The 21,030-nt window shown below is 40.5% G+C and overlaps 2 protein-coding genes across 2 annotated transcripts; one reads left to right on the top strand and one right to left on the bottom strand.

Annotated features, from left to right (window-relative positions):
• Window positions 1-2,681: 2,681 nt before the first annotated feature.
• Window positions 2,682-9,291, bottom strand: lrrc41 (leucine rich repeat containing 41). The gene is made up of 10 exons (XM_023999436.2): window positions 8,913-9,291; window positions 7,212-7,298; window positions 6,905-6,969; window positions 5,783-6,596; window positions 5,316-5,549; window positions 4,765-4,929; window positions 4,330-4,431; window positions 3,915-4,043; window positions 3,382-3,454; window positions 2,682-3,094 (listed from the first exon to the last, which is right to left on the bottom strand). The coding sequence occupies exons 1-10, from the start codon at window positions 9,055-9,057 to the stop codon at window positions 2,875-2,877; spliced, it is 2,034 nt and encodes a 677-aa protein (XP_023855204.1). The 5' UTR covers window positions 9,058-9,291; the 3' UTR covers window positions 2,682-2,874.
• A 7,851-nt stretch (window positions 9,292-17,142) lies between these two features.
• Window positions 17,143-19,678, top strand: LOC111972387 (proteasome subunit alpha type-7). Its single transcript, XM_023999437.2, has 7 exons — window positions 17,143-17,423; window positions 17,805-17,931; window positions 18,081-18,205; window positions 18,451-18,573; window positions 18,787-18,906; window positions 19,148-19,210; window positions 19,311-19,678. Exons 1-7 carry the CDS (start codon window positions 17,322-17,324, stop codon window positions 19,404-19,406), a joined length of 756 nt encoding a protein of 251 aa, XP_023855205.1. The 5' UTR covers window positions 17,143-17,321; the 3' UTR covers window positions 19,407-19,678.
• Window positions 19,679-21,030: the final 1,352 nt, after the last annotated feature.

Here is a 21,030-nt window from a genome sequence, read left to right on the forward strand (position 1 = left end):
TTTGGAGGTCTACAATTTTTTTCTGAGGTCTTGGAGGTGGGCCTTGAAATACATCCACAGTACACCTCTTTTTTTTTACCCCCTTTTTCGTGGTCTAATTGTTAGTAGTTACTGTCTTGTCTCATCGCTACAACTCCCGTACGGGCTCGGGAAAGACGAAGGTCGAGAAGCCATGCGTCCTCTGAACACAACCCAACCAAGCCGCACTGCTTCTTAACACAGCACGCATCCAACCCGGAAGCCAGCCGCACCAATGTGTCGGAGGAAACACCATACACCTAGCGACCTGGTCAGCATGCACTGCGCCCGGCCCGCCACAGGAGTCGCTAGTGCGCGATGAGACAAGGATTTCCCTACCGGCCAAACCCTCCCTAACCTGGACGACGCTAGGCCAATTGTGCGTCGCCCCATGGACCTCCCGGTCGCGGCCGGCTGCGACAGAGCCTGGGCTCGAACCCAGAGTCTCTGGTGGCACAGCTAGACCACTGCACCACCTTAGACCACTGTGCCACCCGGGAGGCCTGGTACACCTCCTTTTGACTCAGATGATGTCAATTGGCCTATCAGAAGCTTCTAAAGCCATGACATCATCTTCTGGAATTTTCCAAGCTGTTTAAAGGCACTGTCAACTTAGTGTATGTAAACCTCTGACCCACTGTAATTGTGATACAGTGAATTATAAGTGAAATAATCTGTCTGTAAACAATTGTTGGACAAATGACTTGTGTCATGCACAAAGTAGATGTCCTAACCGACTTGCCACAACTATAGTTTGTTAACAAGAAATTTGTGGAGTGGTTGAAAAACAAGTTTTAATGACTCCAACCTAAGCGTATGTAAACTTCCGACTTCAACTGTACATCTCAATTGTCAGTAGAAACCACATTTGTTGAAGCAAGTCTGCAATATCCGCTATGTTTTTTTTTTTAAGGCAGTAAATGAGGCTGAAGGAACTGTTTCGCTGCCAGACAAGGCTCCGCTGAAAGCCAGGTTTAGCAGTGGTAACATGTTGGGACAGTTTTATGTAGGCCCAAACAGTTTGTGGGCACCATTTGTCACTGTTATAGTGCAATTCATGTGTAGTGGCTTTGCTGGCATGCATCCCACTTTTTTTTTTTGCCCCACCAAGATTTACACGCTAAAATCGGCACTGCTACCTGTCAAGGTTCAATCCACCGTACTCTTTTTATAAGGGTGTGTAACAAAGTAATAACCATATTGAAGACTATTATATTTTCATGAAAAGGCAATTCCTATATGTAATTGTCCCCACATCTTTCTTTCCATTCCGTTTTGGGTTCTATTCACTGTGTAAATATTCATGTATATTGTCTAAATGTACTTATATTTGTTTTCTATTGATCCATATACTTTTTTGCCTTGATAACAAAAGTATTTTGTTAAGACGTTAGACATTTTCACTCATGTCAGGATTTATTGAACCAAGACAACTAGCAATTCAACAAACAAGATATTCTAGGTCATGGATGGGCAACTTTGATGAGGGTGGGGGCTACAAAAAATGTAGGGTCCGCAGTGGCTTGCAGATCTGCGTACCCACATTCAAACCCACACATGCAGTCAAAGCCTTTTGGGGGCCCTAAGTCAAATTGTTGCCCACCCTCCCCCAATTTTATCAGCCCCCAATATTGAAGGTTTAGAGCAGAGAAAATGTGGCAGTTTTAAAGCAAGTTTGCTGCAATTCTACACATTTTGCCATGGAGAAATGTGTCATGGAAATTCTACATAGGGACACTCGAAGTTAATCATAAATGAATCATTGTTTACTAACAGGAAGCTGGAGAGGTCACAGTCAAATGTAGATGCATAAAGTACCGGTCTTAAGTGAGCTCTATCGGGGCAGTCCCGTTAGATCTCTTCTATCCCACTCACAGACAAATTATATTTGCATGATTTAGCTTATTCATAATAAATTCATTATTAATGTTTGGTTCATGCATGTGACAGACCAATACCTTACAAGGCTTCTTCTCTCCAAGCTGAGACCTTGAAAATGAGATATCCCTTTCTCAAAACAAGGTTCTGGGAGTACTGCCAAATTGCAGATACTGATAGTGAGGATTCATTCAGTCACTTACTTGCATGAACACAGACATTGGTTATTAGAAAAGCACAAACAATACAATGTTACATCACAAATGTTTGCAGTTTTAATATGATATCAGACTGAAAGTTACCAAATCAAATGGGGTCAAAATACATTTCTACTTAAATACATCAAATGCTGCATTATGAACATGACAATATCAACAATAAAGATGCAGAATGAACAGCTGAACAAGATAAAGGAAACGGTGCATTTGTTGATCTTTGAAAAAACAATTAGGATACTAAACTCTTATGCCATTATTTCACAATTTAAAATGCCAAATGTAAGGCCACTTGTATTTATGTAACACATTGTTTTTGGCTTATTAGGCCTGCAACAGCCTTGACATACAAAACAGCAACATGTATATGAGTATTGTAAACTGGAAAATATTGTTCCTTACAAAAGACTTAAAACTGAAGCAATTTTGAATTCCAGTAACTTCTCTTGGGTAGCAGCAAATGTTTGTTCACTTCAGGTTAAGGAACAACATTTTATCCAGGGTCATGTTCAGTTGGTCCGAACTGGAGTGAAACAGGGAAGTACTATCTGTACTTGTCTAATAAACAATGCTCATATTTTTTCCCCATTGCAAAACGTTTCAGTGTTACTAATGAACACAACCCAGAATTCGCAGGGTTACGAGGTGAAGTGTCCCCTATTTAGAGGTCTAGGACCAGCCTCCCCTTCCTCAGAAAACTGTCCCAAGATCAGCACCGAGAGGCAACATGACACTACTCCATTCGCATGACCTAAGACCTAGTTCACATCATGCTGATGTGGTCAGCCATGGTGTCTCTGGAGTTCCAGTGGTCGGTGATGAGGTCACAAAGGTGACTGAGCGTGCCCAGAGCCGTGTCCCTCAGCTCCATGTCTCTGTCCAGTGGGTTGCTCTTCAGGGTGAGGAGTAGTTTCTGGGGAGGACGGTGGGTCTCCAACAACTTCCCTAACTCTAGCAGCTCAGGAGGCTGGATGAAGTTGGAGCTATCAACGACAAAGACAGGAAATACAAGAAACAGAATGGCTACGTTCCAATTTGCCACCCTTCTCTCAAAGTCTGCAGTTGTACACTCTACATCATGGATTTAACATTGGTGGAACTTGAAACTCCCCACAGCCAATGCTTACACCAATCCATGACGGGGAGTTTGCAAGCGCACACTTTGGGGGAAGTGTGGAGAATAGGGACAGAGTCCAACTCTCATAAGACAATTAGGCCTCTTCACAAAATGCCAAAATAGCCTACTGAAATGCTTATAGCAGCTACTTGCCTGATGTCCAGCTCTTTCACTGTGCTTGGTGAGGGTCCTTTGAAGAGTTCCCCCAAAACTGTCACAGTCTTGGCTAAAAGGACAAAATAAAAATAGTTGTTTCAATTCATGCATTCTATTTCAAAAATCGAATTCATACTATCCAGAGGTGTAGTAGCTTTGCGTGATGTATTGTTGTCTCTACCTTCTTGCCTTTGTGCGGTTGTCTGTCCCCAATAATGTGTGTACCATGTTTTGTGCTGCTATCATGTTGTTGACATGTGTTGCTGCCATGCTAGGTTGTTGTCTTAGGTCTCTCTTTATGTAGTGTTCTGGTGTCTCTCTTGTCGTGATGTGTGTTTTGTTCTATATTTTTTATTTTAATCCCAGCCCCAGGTCCCCGCAGGAGGCCTGCCTTTTGGTAGGCCGTCATTGTAAATAAGAATTTGTTCATAACTAACTTGCCTAGTTAAATAAAAAGGTGGCAGGGGCGGGGGACGTAGCAAGAAAAGTCTGAACGAAACCTGTGAAACATAGCTAAGTTGGCCTCTTACCGAGGCGGTTTTGAGCCAAGTTGAGAGACTGGAGAGATGGAACCTTTTTGAGAGAATTAACCAGCTGTCGGACGACATCTTCCTTGTCACTGCATTTCTCCAGAAGCCGACAGTCCTTCAATGACAACGCTGTCATTATGGAGCAGACAGGAGAATACAATTAGGATGCATCCCAAATGGCACCGTTTCCCCTTTAGGCCCTTGTCAAAAGTAGTGCACTACATAAGGAATAGGGTGCCATTTGAGACACACATAGAATAAACTGATCAAATGCAAGAGGCTTTGCTTGTTTGTGATATCCATGCTGCATACCACTTTTTAGAGCTGCATACATGTTAGATAAAAAAAACAGAATTAATATGAATTTTAATACATAATTTGATACAAAAACTACTTCATGGAAATCATTCCTTACCTTCCAACATACAGTAGTTATCCAGTAGCTGGAAGATTGCACAGTGACAGTCAGACAGGTTGATATCCTCCAAGGTGAGGTCCTTCAGGTGGCGATTGGACTCTGTAACAGCAGGAACACAAAAACTATTTTACCATATGGGAGAAAATATACCAAAATATCTCCTACGGCTAGGAAGAGTTCCACATGCATTGTACATGAAGTTATTGCTGAAGCAAATTGGAAGCACACTAATAAAAAACAAAACAGATAATGGGCTAGAATATGCATTATGTGAGCACAGCAGCATCAACTTACACATACAAAACTGCTAGAAAATAGCACTTGGATGCACTTTTGATAAGAGCATCTGCTTAATCTAAATGACAAAACTGTTAAATGAAATGTAGTGCTTGTACTCTACGTTGACAGTGGTTTTAAATGACTCCATGTTACCTGCCACTGTGTTGAGGAGGTGGCTGGGTGAGAAGCCAGTTGAGCTGTTGATTCCTGAGACGTGAAGTGAGGTGAGGCGAGGAGAGCGTAGCAACACACACATCAGACTCTCCACACTGGTCCTCAATTTGGGTACTTTCACACACAGCTTCTCCAGTGAGAGTTCTAGCAATGGAAAGTTGGGACAAGTCTCAAATACAACACAAAAAGAAATGCTCTTTGTATCCAATTCTTTGTATCCAATTCTCTGCGACTCAATTTTAAAAAGTAAACATTTATATACCATTGTTTTATAAATGCGCATATGCAATCCTCATGTCTTAATATGTTAAACCTTTCTTATGTTGAGATTTCACTTTTCTTGTTAAATTAATCTCACCTAACCCGACAACTCACTAAAACGTGATTTTAGTTCAAATCTGCATTTAATCTAAGACGAGGATTACTCTATGTCTGGTAAACCGGCCCCACAAACTACAATAAAACAAAACATTTTGTACAGGTTGGATATAAATAACTTTGGGTGGTCTATATACTAGATTGTCGGCCACCTGCATGGTGTGCAGGCTGGGGAATGCTTCTCAGTGGGGCTCTGTGGTACTCTGCTACAGGGTGGATCTCCATGGAGAATGACCTGAGGGTGGGGCATGCATTCAGCAGAGACTCCATGAGAGCAGGATGGGTCAGGGACCCCACACTCAGCTCAATCAGGGAGCAGCCTGGTGTAGCAGACAGCTGCTGGAGAGACTCTGCCAGGCTCAACGCATCACCCTCCTCAAAGGTCCCTGCAGACAGAGGCATCAACAACAGAAACACTAGGCCTGTGTCTGAAATGGCACCCTATAGCCTTTATAGTACCCTATTCCCCTTATCCTGGTAGTGCACAATAAAGTGAATAGGGTGCCATTTGGGAGGCAACCAACGAGTGCATTCCACTTTCATAACTGTCCTTTTTAGCATACCCTTGTTTTGTAATAAACACATAAAGCACAATAGATTGTATAGATTATACACTTACAAGCACTTTGCAGGCTTAGAGAGTGGAGGCACAGCCAAGAAGGCAGGAGAGGAAGCAGTACAGGGAAGACTCCAACCCTGAAGTCATTGATCTTTAGTGAATGGATTTGCCCCTTGTGGCAAATCTCTGTCGAGTGACCAGCCGAGGGAATAAACATCTGGCACAATGGCTTGGGGACCATACACTGGCATGGGGAGCTGGTCAAGTCAAGCTCTCCCTTCGCGGAGGCAATACTCAACCTTGGACGCTTGCATGGGGTCCCACCATTATGATCTTCTTCATCAGGCTCCTCTTCCTCTGGGACATGGGAGTTGGCTGCCTCAGCTTCTCCAGCGCTGCTTCCTGCAGTGTTTGGCGCCTGGCAACATTTGACCATCTCACCTTGCATGGACTCCATTGGACATTGGTGTCTTTTACTCTGAGGTCCCCTGCCGTGAAGAATCCAAGCCAGCAGACGAGGATCTGGGCTCTGGTTTATGATGACATCACGGGCTGCCCCGTGGTCCAGTAAACGGTGCAGGGTGTATAAGACATCACTGGGCCACTCTCTGAGCTGAGTGCTCTCTCCCAGTTGAATGCGCCTTACACCCTTCTCCAGAACGCTCAGAACAGACCTCCTCGCGAAGAAGTAGCCGTGTGGTCGTGATGTTCGAAGAACCAGGTGCTGGATGTATTTGGCCATGACTAAGAGAAGAGAGTTAAAGTTGACATTCAGGAGGTATTTTGTATCACCTCCGAACCTGAAGCCATAGAAGGCCAAGTTAAAGAGCTTATGCATGCTTGTCTCCCTCCATTCATCTTCGGTGAGTATGGTCTGGAAAAGAAACAAGAATAACATAATAATTAGGGCAAAGGAACACATTCTCTAGAAGGTTAAGTTCAGAACTAGTGTTAGAGGGTTCAGAACTAGTGTTTCAGGCTATAGATCACACACATAGCCACCCTTGGAACTAAAACTAGTAAGACCTAGTTATCTGGCTTTTGTTTTGTACTTTTCAACATTCTCAATGGATTGCCTCACCTTAGTATGTGGTGGAGAGTGAAGTCAACTGCATGATGGAATTTAAATAGTGAAAAAGCCAGATGTTATAAAAGGGATTATTATGTGGATAAGATACTTACACTCCCTTTGCGAGGCCCAGAGATTCTTCTCAATATTCCTGCCCACACAAAGGAGGTGGAGATTCCTGAAAGACAGACAAATAAAATGTTTAATAGAATAGCAGTAGTTAGCTACCCTCAATGAGCTACACCCGGTCTGAAAAATGGTGTGCCTACCTGCAACATCAGCAGTGTGATTTGAGGCCTGTTGGTTTTATATAGTGCTGGTCCAGTAAGTAATTTGGCTGCACTGATCTCTCCACTGACAGTCGTAGTGAGAGCGTAGCTGACAACACCATGGACCAAAGCTAGGCTTTACAGTACTTACCTTTCCGGTTCACTGCAGGCTGAATTCTATCCAGATCAACAATGTTTAAATGCTGCAGGAGCTCCTTGATCAGTGAGATTGGTAGGTCTAAAAGGGTAATATTAAAAACGGTTAATTTTCAGGATATTCAGACTGCATTTTATCTTGTTTATCCTCTTTAGGAATACAGTCAATAAGGAACATTCTAGCTGGTCATTACACATAAGAGTCATTGGACAAAGGAGTCTTCTGCACGGGGGAGTTTTGTTAAGAGCCCCGACGCTCAATCTGAACATTAACAAACGTCGCTTGAGGTACAGTTTTGGAAGCATTAGGACCTTATCTTTCATATCTGCGAGAAATCATTTTCAAAAAACAAAAAAAGGTTAAATTGATACACACCGTGATAGGATTAGTGTGCCCACACGGCCATATCTCCATGTTACAGCTCTTGTTTGACAACAGACAACCACCTGTGCTAATTGCCTATCTATACTGAGTTACAGTTCATATAAGGAAATCAGTCAATTGAAATACATTCATTAGGCCCTAATATATGGATTTCACATGACTGGGTATACAGATATGCATACCTTTAAAAAAAAAAAAGGTAGGGGTGTGGATCAGAGAACCAGTCAGTATCTGATGTGACCACCATTTGCCTCATGCAGTGAGACGCATAGAGTTGATCAGGCTGTTGATTGTGGCCTGTGGAATGTTGTCCCACTCCTCTTCAATGGCTGTGCGAAGTTGCTGGATATTGGCGGGAACTGGAACACGCTGTCTACAAGTCAATCCAGAACATCCCAAACATGCTCAATAGGTGACATGTTTGGTGAGTATGCAGGCCATGGAAGAACTGGGACATTTTCAGCTTCCAGGAATTGTGTACAGATCCTTGTGACATGGAGCTCTATATTATCATGCTGAAACATGAGGTGATGGCAGCAGATGAATGGCACGACAATGGGCCTCAGGATCTCGTCACGGTATCTCTGTGCATTGAAATTGACATCGATAAAATGCAATTGTGTTTGTTGTCCGTAGTTTATGCCTGGCCATACCCTAACCCCACCACGGGGCACTCTGTTCACAATGTTGACATCGTTGGAGACGGCTTATGGTAGAGACATTAACATGACATTATATGGCAACAGCGCTGGTGAACATTCCTGCAGTCAGCATGACAATTGCACACTCTTTCCTTTCAGCTCATGAAACATGGGAGCAACACTTTACATGTTGCATATTTATTTTTGTTAAGTGTAGCATGCTCCGAACACCTGTGTGTAAGTGTAATTCAAGAAGTGTAGTTTCGTTGGATGGAGGCACCCATAGCTGTATGTATCTTCGCAAAACTCCTACAATATAGTTTATTTTTTATTTGAAGGATTCTTTATTGATGAAAGATATGGGCCATATGTTTCAAAAGCCGTATCGCAAGCTATGATTATTGACGTTTCTAAAAAGTTAAAACTGCGTCGGGATTGTAGTTCACATGAATCAGTCGTGGGCGAAGTTAATAATGGCTGAAAACTGTAGGGAGAAGGCAGAATGCCACCTAGCGTTTTCGAGGGCTAGGTTGGGTACCAGCCCATTCATGTATTGTACATGCATTAGCTAAAATAGCTGAGTAACACTTAGCTTTGATGCAACCAAGATCGTCTTTCGTCCAGCACAATGTAAAAACTCCCTTGGTTGCATCGAAGATGTGACACTTACCAAGAGCTTTCTTGTCTAGTACATCCATGTGACGACTCACTGTTTTGATGCATATCTTCTTCAAGGTGGGTGTAATGGTGGAAGTAACTTTGGCATCCTGCCACTCCTTGGCTCTTCTAATTTGTTCAAGGTAAGGAGCAGGCATGCTCAGTCTCAGATGAAAAACGAGGCAGATTAAATAAACATGCAGCAGATCAACTCCACATATTTCAGTCAGAGAATATTTGCTAATAATCAAGAGTTCAGCTGCGCTATTTCATCATTTAGGCATAACACCTAAAAAAGATAGCAAAAAAACGAGCTAACTAACCAGCGAATGGTTTTAAAAAAATGTATTAATTAAAAAAACTCCAGATATCTCTTCAAATTGATACAGGTCGTAGTTTGGTTCCTGTAGACTTCCGGTTAGTCATTTTCTATCAAGACGTCATAGTACGCAAGGATAAAGAAGTACTTCCGGATCACGTATTTTTGGAATCATTCAGAATAATAGTCCTGTCCTGTATACATTGTGAATGAATAATTAGGGAGAAAATTATGGAAAATATGCACAATTATCGATATATTTCATACTCGTTATCATACAAATAATAATTAAACGTATTCTATAAGATATGTCATTATTTTATCAAATAAAATAAATGTCAAGCCTAAATGGTCAACAATGTTTTTTGTGTGTACTTCGATCATTTATTGCACCATACAAATCTATCTGTAAATTGTGTCGCAGTAAAAAGCTGGTCCATTCTACTCAGGAGAAGTTCAGCTGTCCAACTACACAGAGTTTACACCGAGAGGAGCGTCACTGCTCATTTGGCGGCCCGTATAGAGTGGCCCATCAACTTAAATCCAAAAGTATTTTTCATATTGGACATACATATTGCACCATACAAAATTCTCTGTAAATTGTGTCACATTAAAAATGGCGTCCATTCTACTCAGGAGAACTTATAGTTTCTAAATCCACAGAGTTTACACCGAGGAGTGTCGCTGCTCATTTGGCCTCCCTTATAGAGTGGCCCATCAACTTAAATCCAATCGTTTTTCATATTGGACATGCATATTGCCCATGTTTCTACTAATACATACTAACAAATCACAAACTGCTGGGAAACACCAATAAAAAGATGAGTCATTAGACAAGTAGAAAAGCACAACAACCCAAAAAATAATTACACAAAATAAATGTTTAAGAATTACAAGTTGTACATTGAAAGCTGGCCTAAAATCTATGTATTCAAACTTTGCTAATATAAACATTATAACTAATGCATATGAATTTAAACAATATATTTACAAGAATATCAACACAACTTCCATTTGGTTCTTTTGTGATTTCAGCAAATGCCCTTGGCGAGGAACATCACATCTCAAAGGTCCCAGGCTTTCAGTTCCTGAAAGACAAAATTACATTTCTGAGAATCATGCACCATATAACATTCAACAGATGATTATTCTTTCACATCCAGTCTTGGAAAAGTACATCAAATAATTATTTTCCAGTAAGATCACACTAACTATAGAGACCCAAAACCTCAAATTATGTCCATGAAGATTGTCTTTCAATAAACCCTCCAGTACAATTGATAAGATCACTTAATTCATTGTATGAGTCATTCATTACACAACAGGCGTTTCAAAAAATTATATTTTCCTCAAATTCATGACTTCCTTGATCTCATTAGTCATTTAAATAAAAAAGATCTAATTTATTAAATAATTTATATAAATAAGAATAATTCAGAAGATAACTTGTTATTTCATGCAAGTCATTCAAAAATGAATACGTTATCTTAAATCCATATGAAAGTATAGAGCTTTAATTCATTATTCAGTTCCAACGTTCTAAGTAAATACTTCATTTCTGTCAACACATACAACAGACACTCTCTCATACCCTTGTGACAAAATCGATTAATGCTTCCTCCAAAAAGGACTGCTTTGGAAAACAAACATATAGATACCACAACTTCTGCTATCTGTATGTTTTATAAATGTAGGGCATTGATGACTGAATTCATAGTCGAGACTACTATCCACCAGAACTCCATGACATGCCACGTATTGCACGGCCAGGTATTTTTGCAGTTGGTACATAATGCCCTCAAGCTCCATTTCATATAGCTGTAAGGAGTCCATTATTCTACAACTTAATGATATGTTTGTACCGTTTGTCACTCTCTGATTCTTGTCAATTGCTATGGATACCCAATGTGAGGATCTCACATTTACAGCTATTATCACTACCTCAAAACACCACCAATTGAACACTGCTTCTGGGACCTTTGGCAGAGCATCTATGTTTTGCCAGTAGACGTTATGAAATTCTTGGCTAACAAAAGAAGCAGGAGCCATTAATACATTATTTTATTTCTTGTGAGATTTCACCTGACTGTTGTAAACATCTATAATCCCACCAATAAGCAACTTTCCATTTCTTATTGTATCATAATCCTCTCTACTTAGTGGACATGGTAGGCACTTAGATGGACTGGGAATTTCACCAGGTGAATGCTTGTCATTCCATTGGTCAGTGCACAAGTTAGTGGTCTGTTTCTGATGTGTTCTTCTATTTGCTACCAAAACAAATGAAGCTTCAGAAAATACATCTTAGACTAATTCAAAGATATAGGCTAGTGGAGATTTTGATCTTTGAGTACAGTTAATGTACCAAAGTTGATCCTAAGATTTGGTGTACTTTTTCAAAAATGTATATTTATCTGAAAATGTCATTACACTAGACAATTCATATGTGTGCTTGCTATGTATGCTGGACAGAGTACAATGTGTAGGTAAATTGCTTTTTGTTGTCGTAACCATTTTTATTAGTAGTGTCTGTGGTGCATGGAGTACATAGCTTTGATGAATATTGCAAGAAGTATTGCGCATGCTAGAAGTCCCGCTCTGTTGGGCTAATTGCTGTTCAAGATAACCTTTGATCCCGTCATCTGAAGTGTATCTTACTTTAAGGATAAGATCTTTCCCATTCTTGCCATCAACCACTGCCATATTATCACACTGGCTGCAAATTCGAAAATCTAGACTGTGAATATAGAGTAGATCAATTGTTAAGAAATGTTCCAGAAGTACCTGTTTAGGGAAGTCCTCAATGTTTCTCACATCATTGTAGTTCACTTGTTGGTCTACCATCAACTGTGAAACCTTTAACAATTCAATCTATTCCACTGTTTGATGGCTTGAGTGAAAGGTGGACAACAAGGCCTATGTTCCTGGATAGCACTTTATAATCTAGAATGACATTCTGTTAAAGCTGACGTCTGACTAAGAAAGGCTAAAATAGGTAAAATGCAACCCTTAGCATAACAGAGGTTTTCTCCATCAATTTGTCAACGAGGGCAAATTTGAAAATAAATCACTCCGTCTACGTTTTCATTATGCTTGGAAAAGTATGATATATGCAGGTCATCTGCCTTCAATTCAAAACCATCAAAAATCAACTGTGACCAGTAGTGCCTCTTTTTTGCTGTTTTGCCTGAGTGGCATATTACTGAGCTCAATCTGTATACCTGCCTGTTGTCGCCAGCTGGAATGTCAATACTACGAGATGGGGATATTGGATCTCGCCTTACTGATATACCATCTGAAGTAACACATTTAACATGAAGGATAAGAATATCTGGAGTGGCAGTCCATACTGTTTGTCTGACTAGCACTAAATCCCATGTTCTACATGTACAATTCCTTAAGAAAGTATGCACACCTGTCACGCCCTGACCTTAGAGATCCTTTTTATGTCTCTATTTTGGTTGGTCAGGGCGTGAGTTGGGGTGGGCATTCTATGTTGTGTTCTATGTTGTCTAGTTCTATGTGTTTGGCCGGGTGTGGTTCTCAATCAGAGGCAGCTGTCTATCGTTGTCTCTGATTGGGAATCATATTTAGGCAGTCCTTTTTCCCTCTTTCATTTGTGGGTTCTTATTTTTGCATTGGTTGTTATTTTGCCCTGCAGAACGTCACGTTCGTATTTTGTTTTGTTGTTGTCGGTGTTCTTTAAATAAATATATAGAATGAACACGTACCACGCTGCGCTTTGGTCCACTTCTTCCCATGACGATCGTGACAGCTCTGTCCCACTAAAATTAGCATATTTTGTTAAAACATGTAGCTAGCTAGCTAGGTAAACAATGAACCATAATCCCAACTCATGATGTTACTACCCTGCATGAATCTACAGGTAGACTAACCAACCAGGTTCAATGTTAGCTAGCTAACATTAGGCTATAACTAGTGGCTCTGAGATACGAATTATAAGATCATACACATAACGTTAGTTAGCGAGTCAGCCAGCTAACGTTAGCTAGCTAGCTAACAGTACACTTTAACTTGAAATTAAAAGACCTTATGTCAAAATGATAATATCTGAAAATGTTACCCGTGGTCTGAAATCGGAGTAGATAGCCAGAACAAATTTACCAGCGAGTACGTCTATCAACAGCAGCTTCATTAAATAGTATCCGCAACACACCAGTCTCAACGTCAACAGTGAAGAGGCGACTCCGGGATGCTGGCCTTCTAGGCAGAGTTCCTCTGTCCAGTGTCTGTGTTCTTTTGCCCATCTTAATCTTTTATTTTTATTGGCCAGTCCGAGATATGGCTTTTTCTTTGCAACTCTGCCTAGAAGGCAGATAATCATTTGATAATACAGAAATGAACCACCACAGCACACAGCCAAGTCAACGCAGGAGTGGCTTCGGGACAAGTATCTGAATGTCCTTGAGTTGCCCAGCCAGAGCCCAGACTTGAACCCGATCGAACATCTCTGGAGAGACCTGAAAATAGCTGTGCAGCAACGCTCCCCATGCAACCTTACAGTTTGAGAGGATCTGCAGAGAAGAATGGGAGAAACTCCCCAAATACAGGTGTGCCAAGATTGTAGCGTTATACCCAAGAAGACTTAAGGCTGTCATCGCTGCCAAAGGTGCTTCAACAAAGTACTGAGTAAAGGGTCTGAATGCTTATGTAAGTGTGACATTTCCATTTTTTTGTTTTATAAATTAGCAAACATTTCTAAAAATGTGTTTTTGCTTTGTCATTATGGGGTATATTGCATATAAATTGATGAGGGGAAAAAACGATTTAATCTATTTTAGAATAAGGCTCTAACGTAACAAAATTTAGAAAAAGTCAATGGGTCTGAATACTTTCAGAATGCACTGTATGTCTGTTATAAAAAGATGTTCTGTTTTTTGACACAAAGATTAACTGTACTAGTTGCTCAGGCTTCGATCTTGTCCCATCTTGATTACTGTCCGGTAAGATGTTCAGGTGCAGCAAATAAAGACCTAGCAAAGCTACAGCTGGCTCAAAACAAACCATCACGCCTTGCCCTTAATTGCACACAGAACTAACATCAACAACATGCATGATAGTGTTTCATGAGGGTTGAGGAGAAATTGACTACTTCTCTTTTAGTCTTTTTAAGAAACATTTGTGTGTTGAAAATGCCTAACCAGTTGTATAATCTATTTGCATACACTTCAAACAGACATACAATCCCCACCAGACATGCCACTATGGGCTTCTTCACGGTACCAAAACCAAAAACAGATTTACTGCGTCGCTCAGTTATCTATAGAGCCATGCCAATGTGGAATACTCTGCCAACAGAGGTAACTCAGGCAAAAAGCAAGTTTAGCTTTAAAAAACAGATCAAAAACATATTGTATCACAGCGTCTCTCCTCTTTCTAAAGATCTAATTTAACTGTACTGTTTCTAAGAATACATTATGAATATTCATATATGAATAGTCTGTAAATAGTATTTTAGTTGTCTCTTCGTGTCTCCTATATTTAACTCTTATTTTATGTTGTTCTTGTCTATTTGTCATGTGTTTGTACTCTATGTTTTATGTTGACCCCAGGAAGAGTAGCTAATGGGGATCCTAAATAACTAAACTGAACTAAACCCAACTGACTGTCCACTCCTGTCCTTGAGCCAACCCTGTCCTTACCCCACTGACTGTCCCCTTCTGTCCTTTACTAATTATTCATATTTTTATGGCTGTTTCCCAGCAGTTTGTGATTTGTTAGTATCTTGTATTCTACAAATTAGCTTAGAAACATGTATGGTTGAACTTGACTATATGTATGTCCAATATTTAAAAATATATTGGATTTAGTTGATGGGGCACCCTATAAGGGCCGCCAAATGAGCAGCGATGCTCCTCTGTTTGTAAACTCTGGGTTTGGAAACTAGAAGTGCTCCTGAGTAGAACGGACCCCCCTTTTACTACAACACAATGCACAGGAAATTGTGTACTACGGTGAAGTATGTCCAATATGAAAAATGTACTGAACATTATGTAATACGAATATGGGCTAATTAACAATGGGATTTTAAAGTGTTTTTCTAAAGTGTATTATTATAATTATAACAACAATATTATTACTCAAATCAAATCAAATTTTATTGGTCACATACACATATTTAGCAGATGTTATTGTGGGTGTAGCGAAATGCTTGTGTTCCTAGCTCCAACAGTGCAGTAGTATTTAACTATTCACAACATTACACACAAATCTAAAAGTAAAAAAATGGAATTAAAGAAATATATAAATATTAGGATGAGCAATGTCGGATTGGCATTGACTAAAATACAGTAGAATACAGTATATACATATGAAATTAGTAAAGCAGTATGTAAACATCATTAAAGTGACTAGTGTTCCTTTATTAAAGTGACTAGTGTTACATTATTAAAGTGACCAGTGATTCTATGTCTACAGTATGTACATAGGGCAGCAGCCTCTAAGGTGCAGGGTTGAGTAACCGGGTGCTAGCTGGCTAGTGATGGCTATGTAACAGTCTGATGGCCTTGAGTCAGAAGCTGTTTTATCAGTCTCTCGGTCCGAGCTTTGATGCCCCTATACTGACCTCGCATTCTGGATGATAGCGGGGTGAACAGGCCGTGGCTCGGATGGTTGATGTCCTTGATGATCTTTTTGGCCTTCCTGTGACATCGGGTGCTGTAGGTGTCCTGGGGGGCAGGCAGTGTGCACCTGGTGATGCGTTGGGCAGAATGCACCACCCTCCCGAGAGCCCTGCGGTTGCAGGCGGTGTAGTTGCTGTACCAGGCGGTGATACAGCCCAACAGGATGCTTTCAATTGTGCATCTGTAAAAGTTTGTGAGGGTCTTAGGGGCCAAGACAAATTTCTTCAGCCTCCTGAGGTTGAAGAGGTGCTGTTGCGCCTTCTTCACCACACTGTCTGTGTGGGTGGACCATTTCAGATTGCAGTGGTGTAAAGTACTTATGTAAAAATAGTTTAAAATACTACTTAAGTCATTTTTTTAAGTATCTGTCCTTTACTTTACTATTTATATTTTTTACAACTTGTACTTTTACTCCACTACATTCCCAAAGAAGAAAATGTACTTTCTAATCCATACATTTTCCCTGACACCCAAAAGTACTTGTTACATTTTGAATGCTTAGCAGGACAGGAAAATTGACCAATTCACACAATTAAAGAGAAAATCTCTGGTCATCCCTACTGCATCTGATCTGACAGACTCACTAAACACAAATGCTTTGTTTGTAAATTATGTCTGAGTGTTGGAGTGTGCCCCAGGCTATCCGTACATTAAAAAAACTATAAAATCATGTGCTCTGGTTTGCTTAATATAAGGAATTCGAAATGATTCATACTTTTACTTTTAATACTTAAGTATATTTAAAACCAAATACTTTTTTACTTTTATTCAAGTAGTATTTTACTGGGTGACTTTCACTTTTTCTTTAGTCATTTTCTATTAAGGTATCTTTACTTTACTCAAGTATGACAATTGGGTACTTTATCCACCACTGTCAGATTGTCAGTGATGTGTACTCCGAGGAACTTTACTGTCCAGTCGATGTGGATAGGGGCGTGCTCCCTCTGCTGTCTCCTGAAGTACACAAGATTGTTACTATTATTATTACTATTATTATATTGTTATATTATAACTGTTGTTAGCATGACAACTATCTAGTAACCATTACTTTTAATGCTGTCAACAATAAGGTCAATGCTATAATATAATTTGTGCTATAAAGGCTGTTCACTTAATACATTTTTTCATATTGTTAAACTAAGTCTGCTAACATTTCATCATAAAAATATTACGAATTTCGACCACTTGTATTATTTTTCACGATCTTAATTCCAGACTTTTAGTTTGAAGGAAAATCACAGAGGTCACAGATTTATGCCTGTTTAGTCTTGCTTGTTCTTGCTGGTGGAACGGACGTGATGGGATCAAACGCACCGCCCTTTCAGCGTTTCCCTACAAGCGCATGCGCAAATTGGTACCATTCCAAAGCTGTCATTGGTCCAAAGCCTAAACGGGTTGTTTAGCTAACAAGTGAACCCTTCGTATTTTTTATTTATTTAACTTTTCTTAGTGGTTAGAGATGGCCGCTAGATATGATAGAGCTATAACAGTATTTTCCCCTGATGGACACCTGTTTCAAGTGGAATATGCGCAAGAGGCTGTGAAAAAAGGCTCCACTGCGGTGAGTGTTATTAGCTAGTTAGCTTAACTTGCCACGCTAGTTGGCTAACGTTAGTTAGCTACTTGAAGTTGCGTTTGGTTTCCAGTCTTAACTAAGGTACTTCGGTTGCTTTGTGAAGTCGAACTGACAGTGGATTGTAGTTTTAGCTGCGGAGAAGCATCTTGCTCATTTTCAAGCTAACTACTTACATAGCTAGCAAATAGCTAACGTTACTTACACATCGGGGCCAGCATGACTTGCATGTTGTTGCTAACCTGCCAACTATCCCAGTTAGCTAAAGTTGCCGAACAGGTCGTCTTTATGCTCATCTCAGAAAAATGATATATCTGCATAACCTCATATGAAGCTATGCAGACTAAGCATTCTTCTTAATGTGTGCAGGTTGGCATCCGTGGTAAAGACATTGTCGTTCTGGGTGTTGAGAAAAAGTCTGTCGCTAAACTCCAAGAGGAGAGGACTGTACGCAAGATCTGTGCACTGGATGATCATGTGTGCATGGCATTTGCAGGTAATGTGAATAGTTATCGTTATCATTTAGCATGTGCTGTGTATTTCAGATACAAGGCCTGCTTTTTAGTGTGTGGAAGAGTAGGTGTTTTGAGTAACAGGCCGGAAATGTATGACGTGTCTAATATTGTCTCTCTCCTGTCCTTCCAGGTCTGACGGCAGATGCTCGTATAGTTATCAACAGAGCCAGGGTGGAGTGTCAGAGCCACAGGCTCACTGTAGAGGACCCTGTTACGGTGGAGTACATCACACGCCACATCGCTACACTCAAACAGGTAGGCTGCATCGACACACTGGTATGAAAATGCGTCATTGCCACACTCCACTCTAGTGTTCATTCGGGCACGCTGTAGTGAAACACTTTGAAACAGAAAATAAAAGTGAGTTTCTTATTGGTAGTGGTAGTCATCGCTGTTTCAGTTCCCTTCCATTTGGTGCCTAATGAACATGACTCTGGCATTTTCTCACACACAAACACCTTGAGTAAGAATGTATTTCTCTCTTAACCCTCCTCCTCCAGCGCTACACACAGAGTAATGGACGAAGACCCTTCGGTATCTCTGCTCTAATCGTGGGCTTCGACTGTGATGGAACCCCACGGCTGTACCAAACCGACCCGTCTGGAACATACCATGCCTGGAAGGTGTGTGGCAGACAGTGGCCTCATGTCTGGCTTTATGGATGGAAAGCAGAACACACATGCCCACACTAGTACTGGCTTTATTTAACCTATTTGGGGTTTTGAAGAAATGGTGTAGTATATTGCCTTGGATGTGTGGTTTAATCAGTCAAACTCTTTTGTAAGGTTACTTGCTTAGCTTTTTTGTTGGTAACCTCTCCATCTACTCTTCTGCAGGCTAATGCCATCGGTCGCAGTGCAAAGACTGTCCGGGAGTTTCTGGAGAAGAACTACACAGAGGAGTCCATCGCCACTGACAACGATGCTATAAAGCTGGCCATCAAAGCCCTGTTGGAGGTAGGCTAGTGCAAGCACCAGCACTTGCCTGATCCACACTATATGGCCAAGGCGAGCTGTACTAGGCTGGCCTGATTACGTGTCCACTATAGTTGCTGGAAAGGACTGTGAAATGAGAATATCTGCGCCGGTGCTCTATGGTTTGGGTCGGTCCTATAGTGTGAAACGGGCAACTAAGTCACTCATGGTGGTTGATGGTAATGAACAACATAATGCTAACCTCCTGACCCTATCTTCACAGGTCGTCCAGTCAGGAGGAAAGAACATTGAGCTGGCTGTGATCAGGAGAAATCAGTCATTGAAGGTACACACACTAATAGCTCAAAAGCAGTTAACTGATTTATTCTCTGGATGGATGTATTTTGTAATGATTACTAATTCCCGGTTTTGTACATCTTTCTCAGCTTTTGGAGTCTAAAGAAATTGAAACCCTTGTGACTGAAATCGAGAAGGAGAAAGAAGAGGAGGCAGAGAAGAAGAAGCAGAAGAAATCAACATAAATCAAATTGGTCTTTCACATCACCTGTTTTCACTTTGTGTGAGGATAGGATACGTTTCAATTCAGGGTGACTGCATTCAATACCCCCTGTATCCAACACACACTCTCCTGTCTCCATTTCTTTTGTTTTGTAGTGTGGTTACATTAGCTATGACCATTCTGTTCACTGTTATGTTAGCACATTACCCTGAACTGAAGCATTTGACTCCAAAAATAATGCGGTTTATTAATGTAATATTGAACAATAAAATATTCACCTTTTTGTATTTTCAACTGACCAAATGTCTCATTTACATGTTATCAAGAATTGAGTACAAAAAAAAAATACTTTCCCCCTCAGGAATTGATCTGTATGCAAGTGCTTACCCTAAATAGCAAATAGAATAGAACCAAGAGATGAGAATTGTCGTTATGAATTTTTGCAAATGGGATAGCATTGGCCAATTTAGTTGTGTAGTGTACCTTTATGTGCAAATAATAGGTACCAGTCTTTCCAGAATTTCTGTAGTGAAACTGAAAATGGTTCAAGTGCTCACCTTTGGGGATGCTTGGCTTGCAGGCAGCATCAATTCTGGAAACAGTTAAACATTTTTGTTGAAAAGACAGGCAAGAACACATTACCACTGTCCACGTCTAAATAATATAAGATGACAGATCACATTTCATCGTTCATCAGAATTTGCATTGTAATATTCTACAGTCAGTTTCACCACCGGTTTAAAAGAGGTGTGGCAATTTGTATGTGTCTTTTCTGGGGCTTGGGAGTTTTTCATTATCCCATGACCCGGTCAGGTAAAACTCGGGGTCCTCTATTTGTAGGCTACAGTGTGACAAAATATTATTATTATACACTGAACAAAAATATAAACATGTAAAGTTTTGGTCCCATGTTTCATGAGCTGAAATAAAAGATCCCAGAAATATTCCATACATAGAAAAACCTTATCAAAAATGTTGTGTAAAAATTTGTTTACATGCCTGTTGGTGAGCATTTCTCCATTGCCAAGATAATCCATCCATCAGACATTTACATTTAAGTCATTTAGCAGACGCTCTTATCCAGAGCGACTTACAAATTGGAAAAGTGTGGGATATCAAGAAACTGATTATACAGCATGGTCATTACACAGACGGACCTTCAAAATGCCACAAAAATGTGCCGTTTTGTCACAACATAATGCCACAGATGTCTCAAATTGAGGGAGTGTGCAATTAGCATGCTGACTGCAGGAATGATCACCAGAGCTGAAAATTATTTTTTAATTTCTCTTCCATAACAGGCTGACTACACCACTTGCACGAGCGTTGCAAAATTTATTTAGAAATCTATGTTATTCAATTATTGCACCAACACTGCTCGCGCCGCCATCGAGCGTCTGCGTTGCCAAGGGCTAAAATAGAAATCAGTTCTATTTCTGACTCAGATCTCGCTGCAAGTCCTGCCTCTCCCATCTCATTGGTTTATAGAAGCAGATACCCACGAGCCATTTCCTCATTGGTTATACCCACGTAGGTGACTGAAAGACAACCGAGGTTGATGGCGGTAATGCACCTAATTTATAAAAGTTGCCAATCGCAATATAAAGTCCAGAGAAGAAAAAGCCTGGAAGGAGGAGAGATGACTA

The sequence above is a fragment of the Salvelinus sp. IW2-2015 genome, linkage group LG13 (genome assembly GCF_002910315.2).
Source record: "Salvelinus sp. IW2-2015 linkage group LG13, ASM291031v2, whole genome shotgun sequence".
NCBI classification, from domain to species: Eukaryota; Metazoa; Chordata; class Actinopteri; order Salmoniformes; family Salmonidae; genus Salvelinus; species Salvelinus sp. IW2-2015.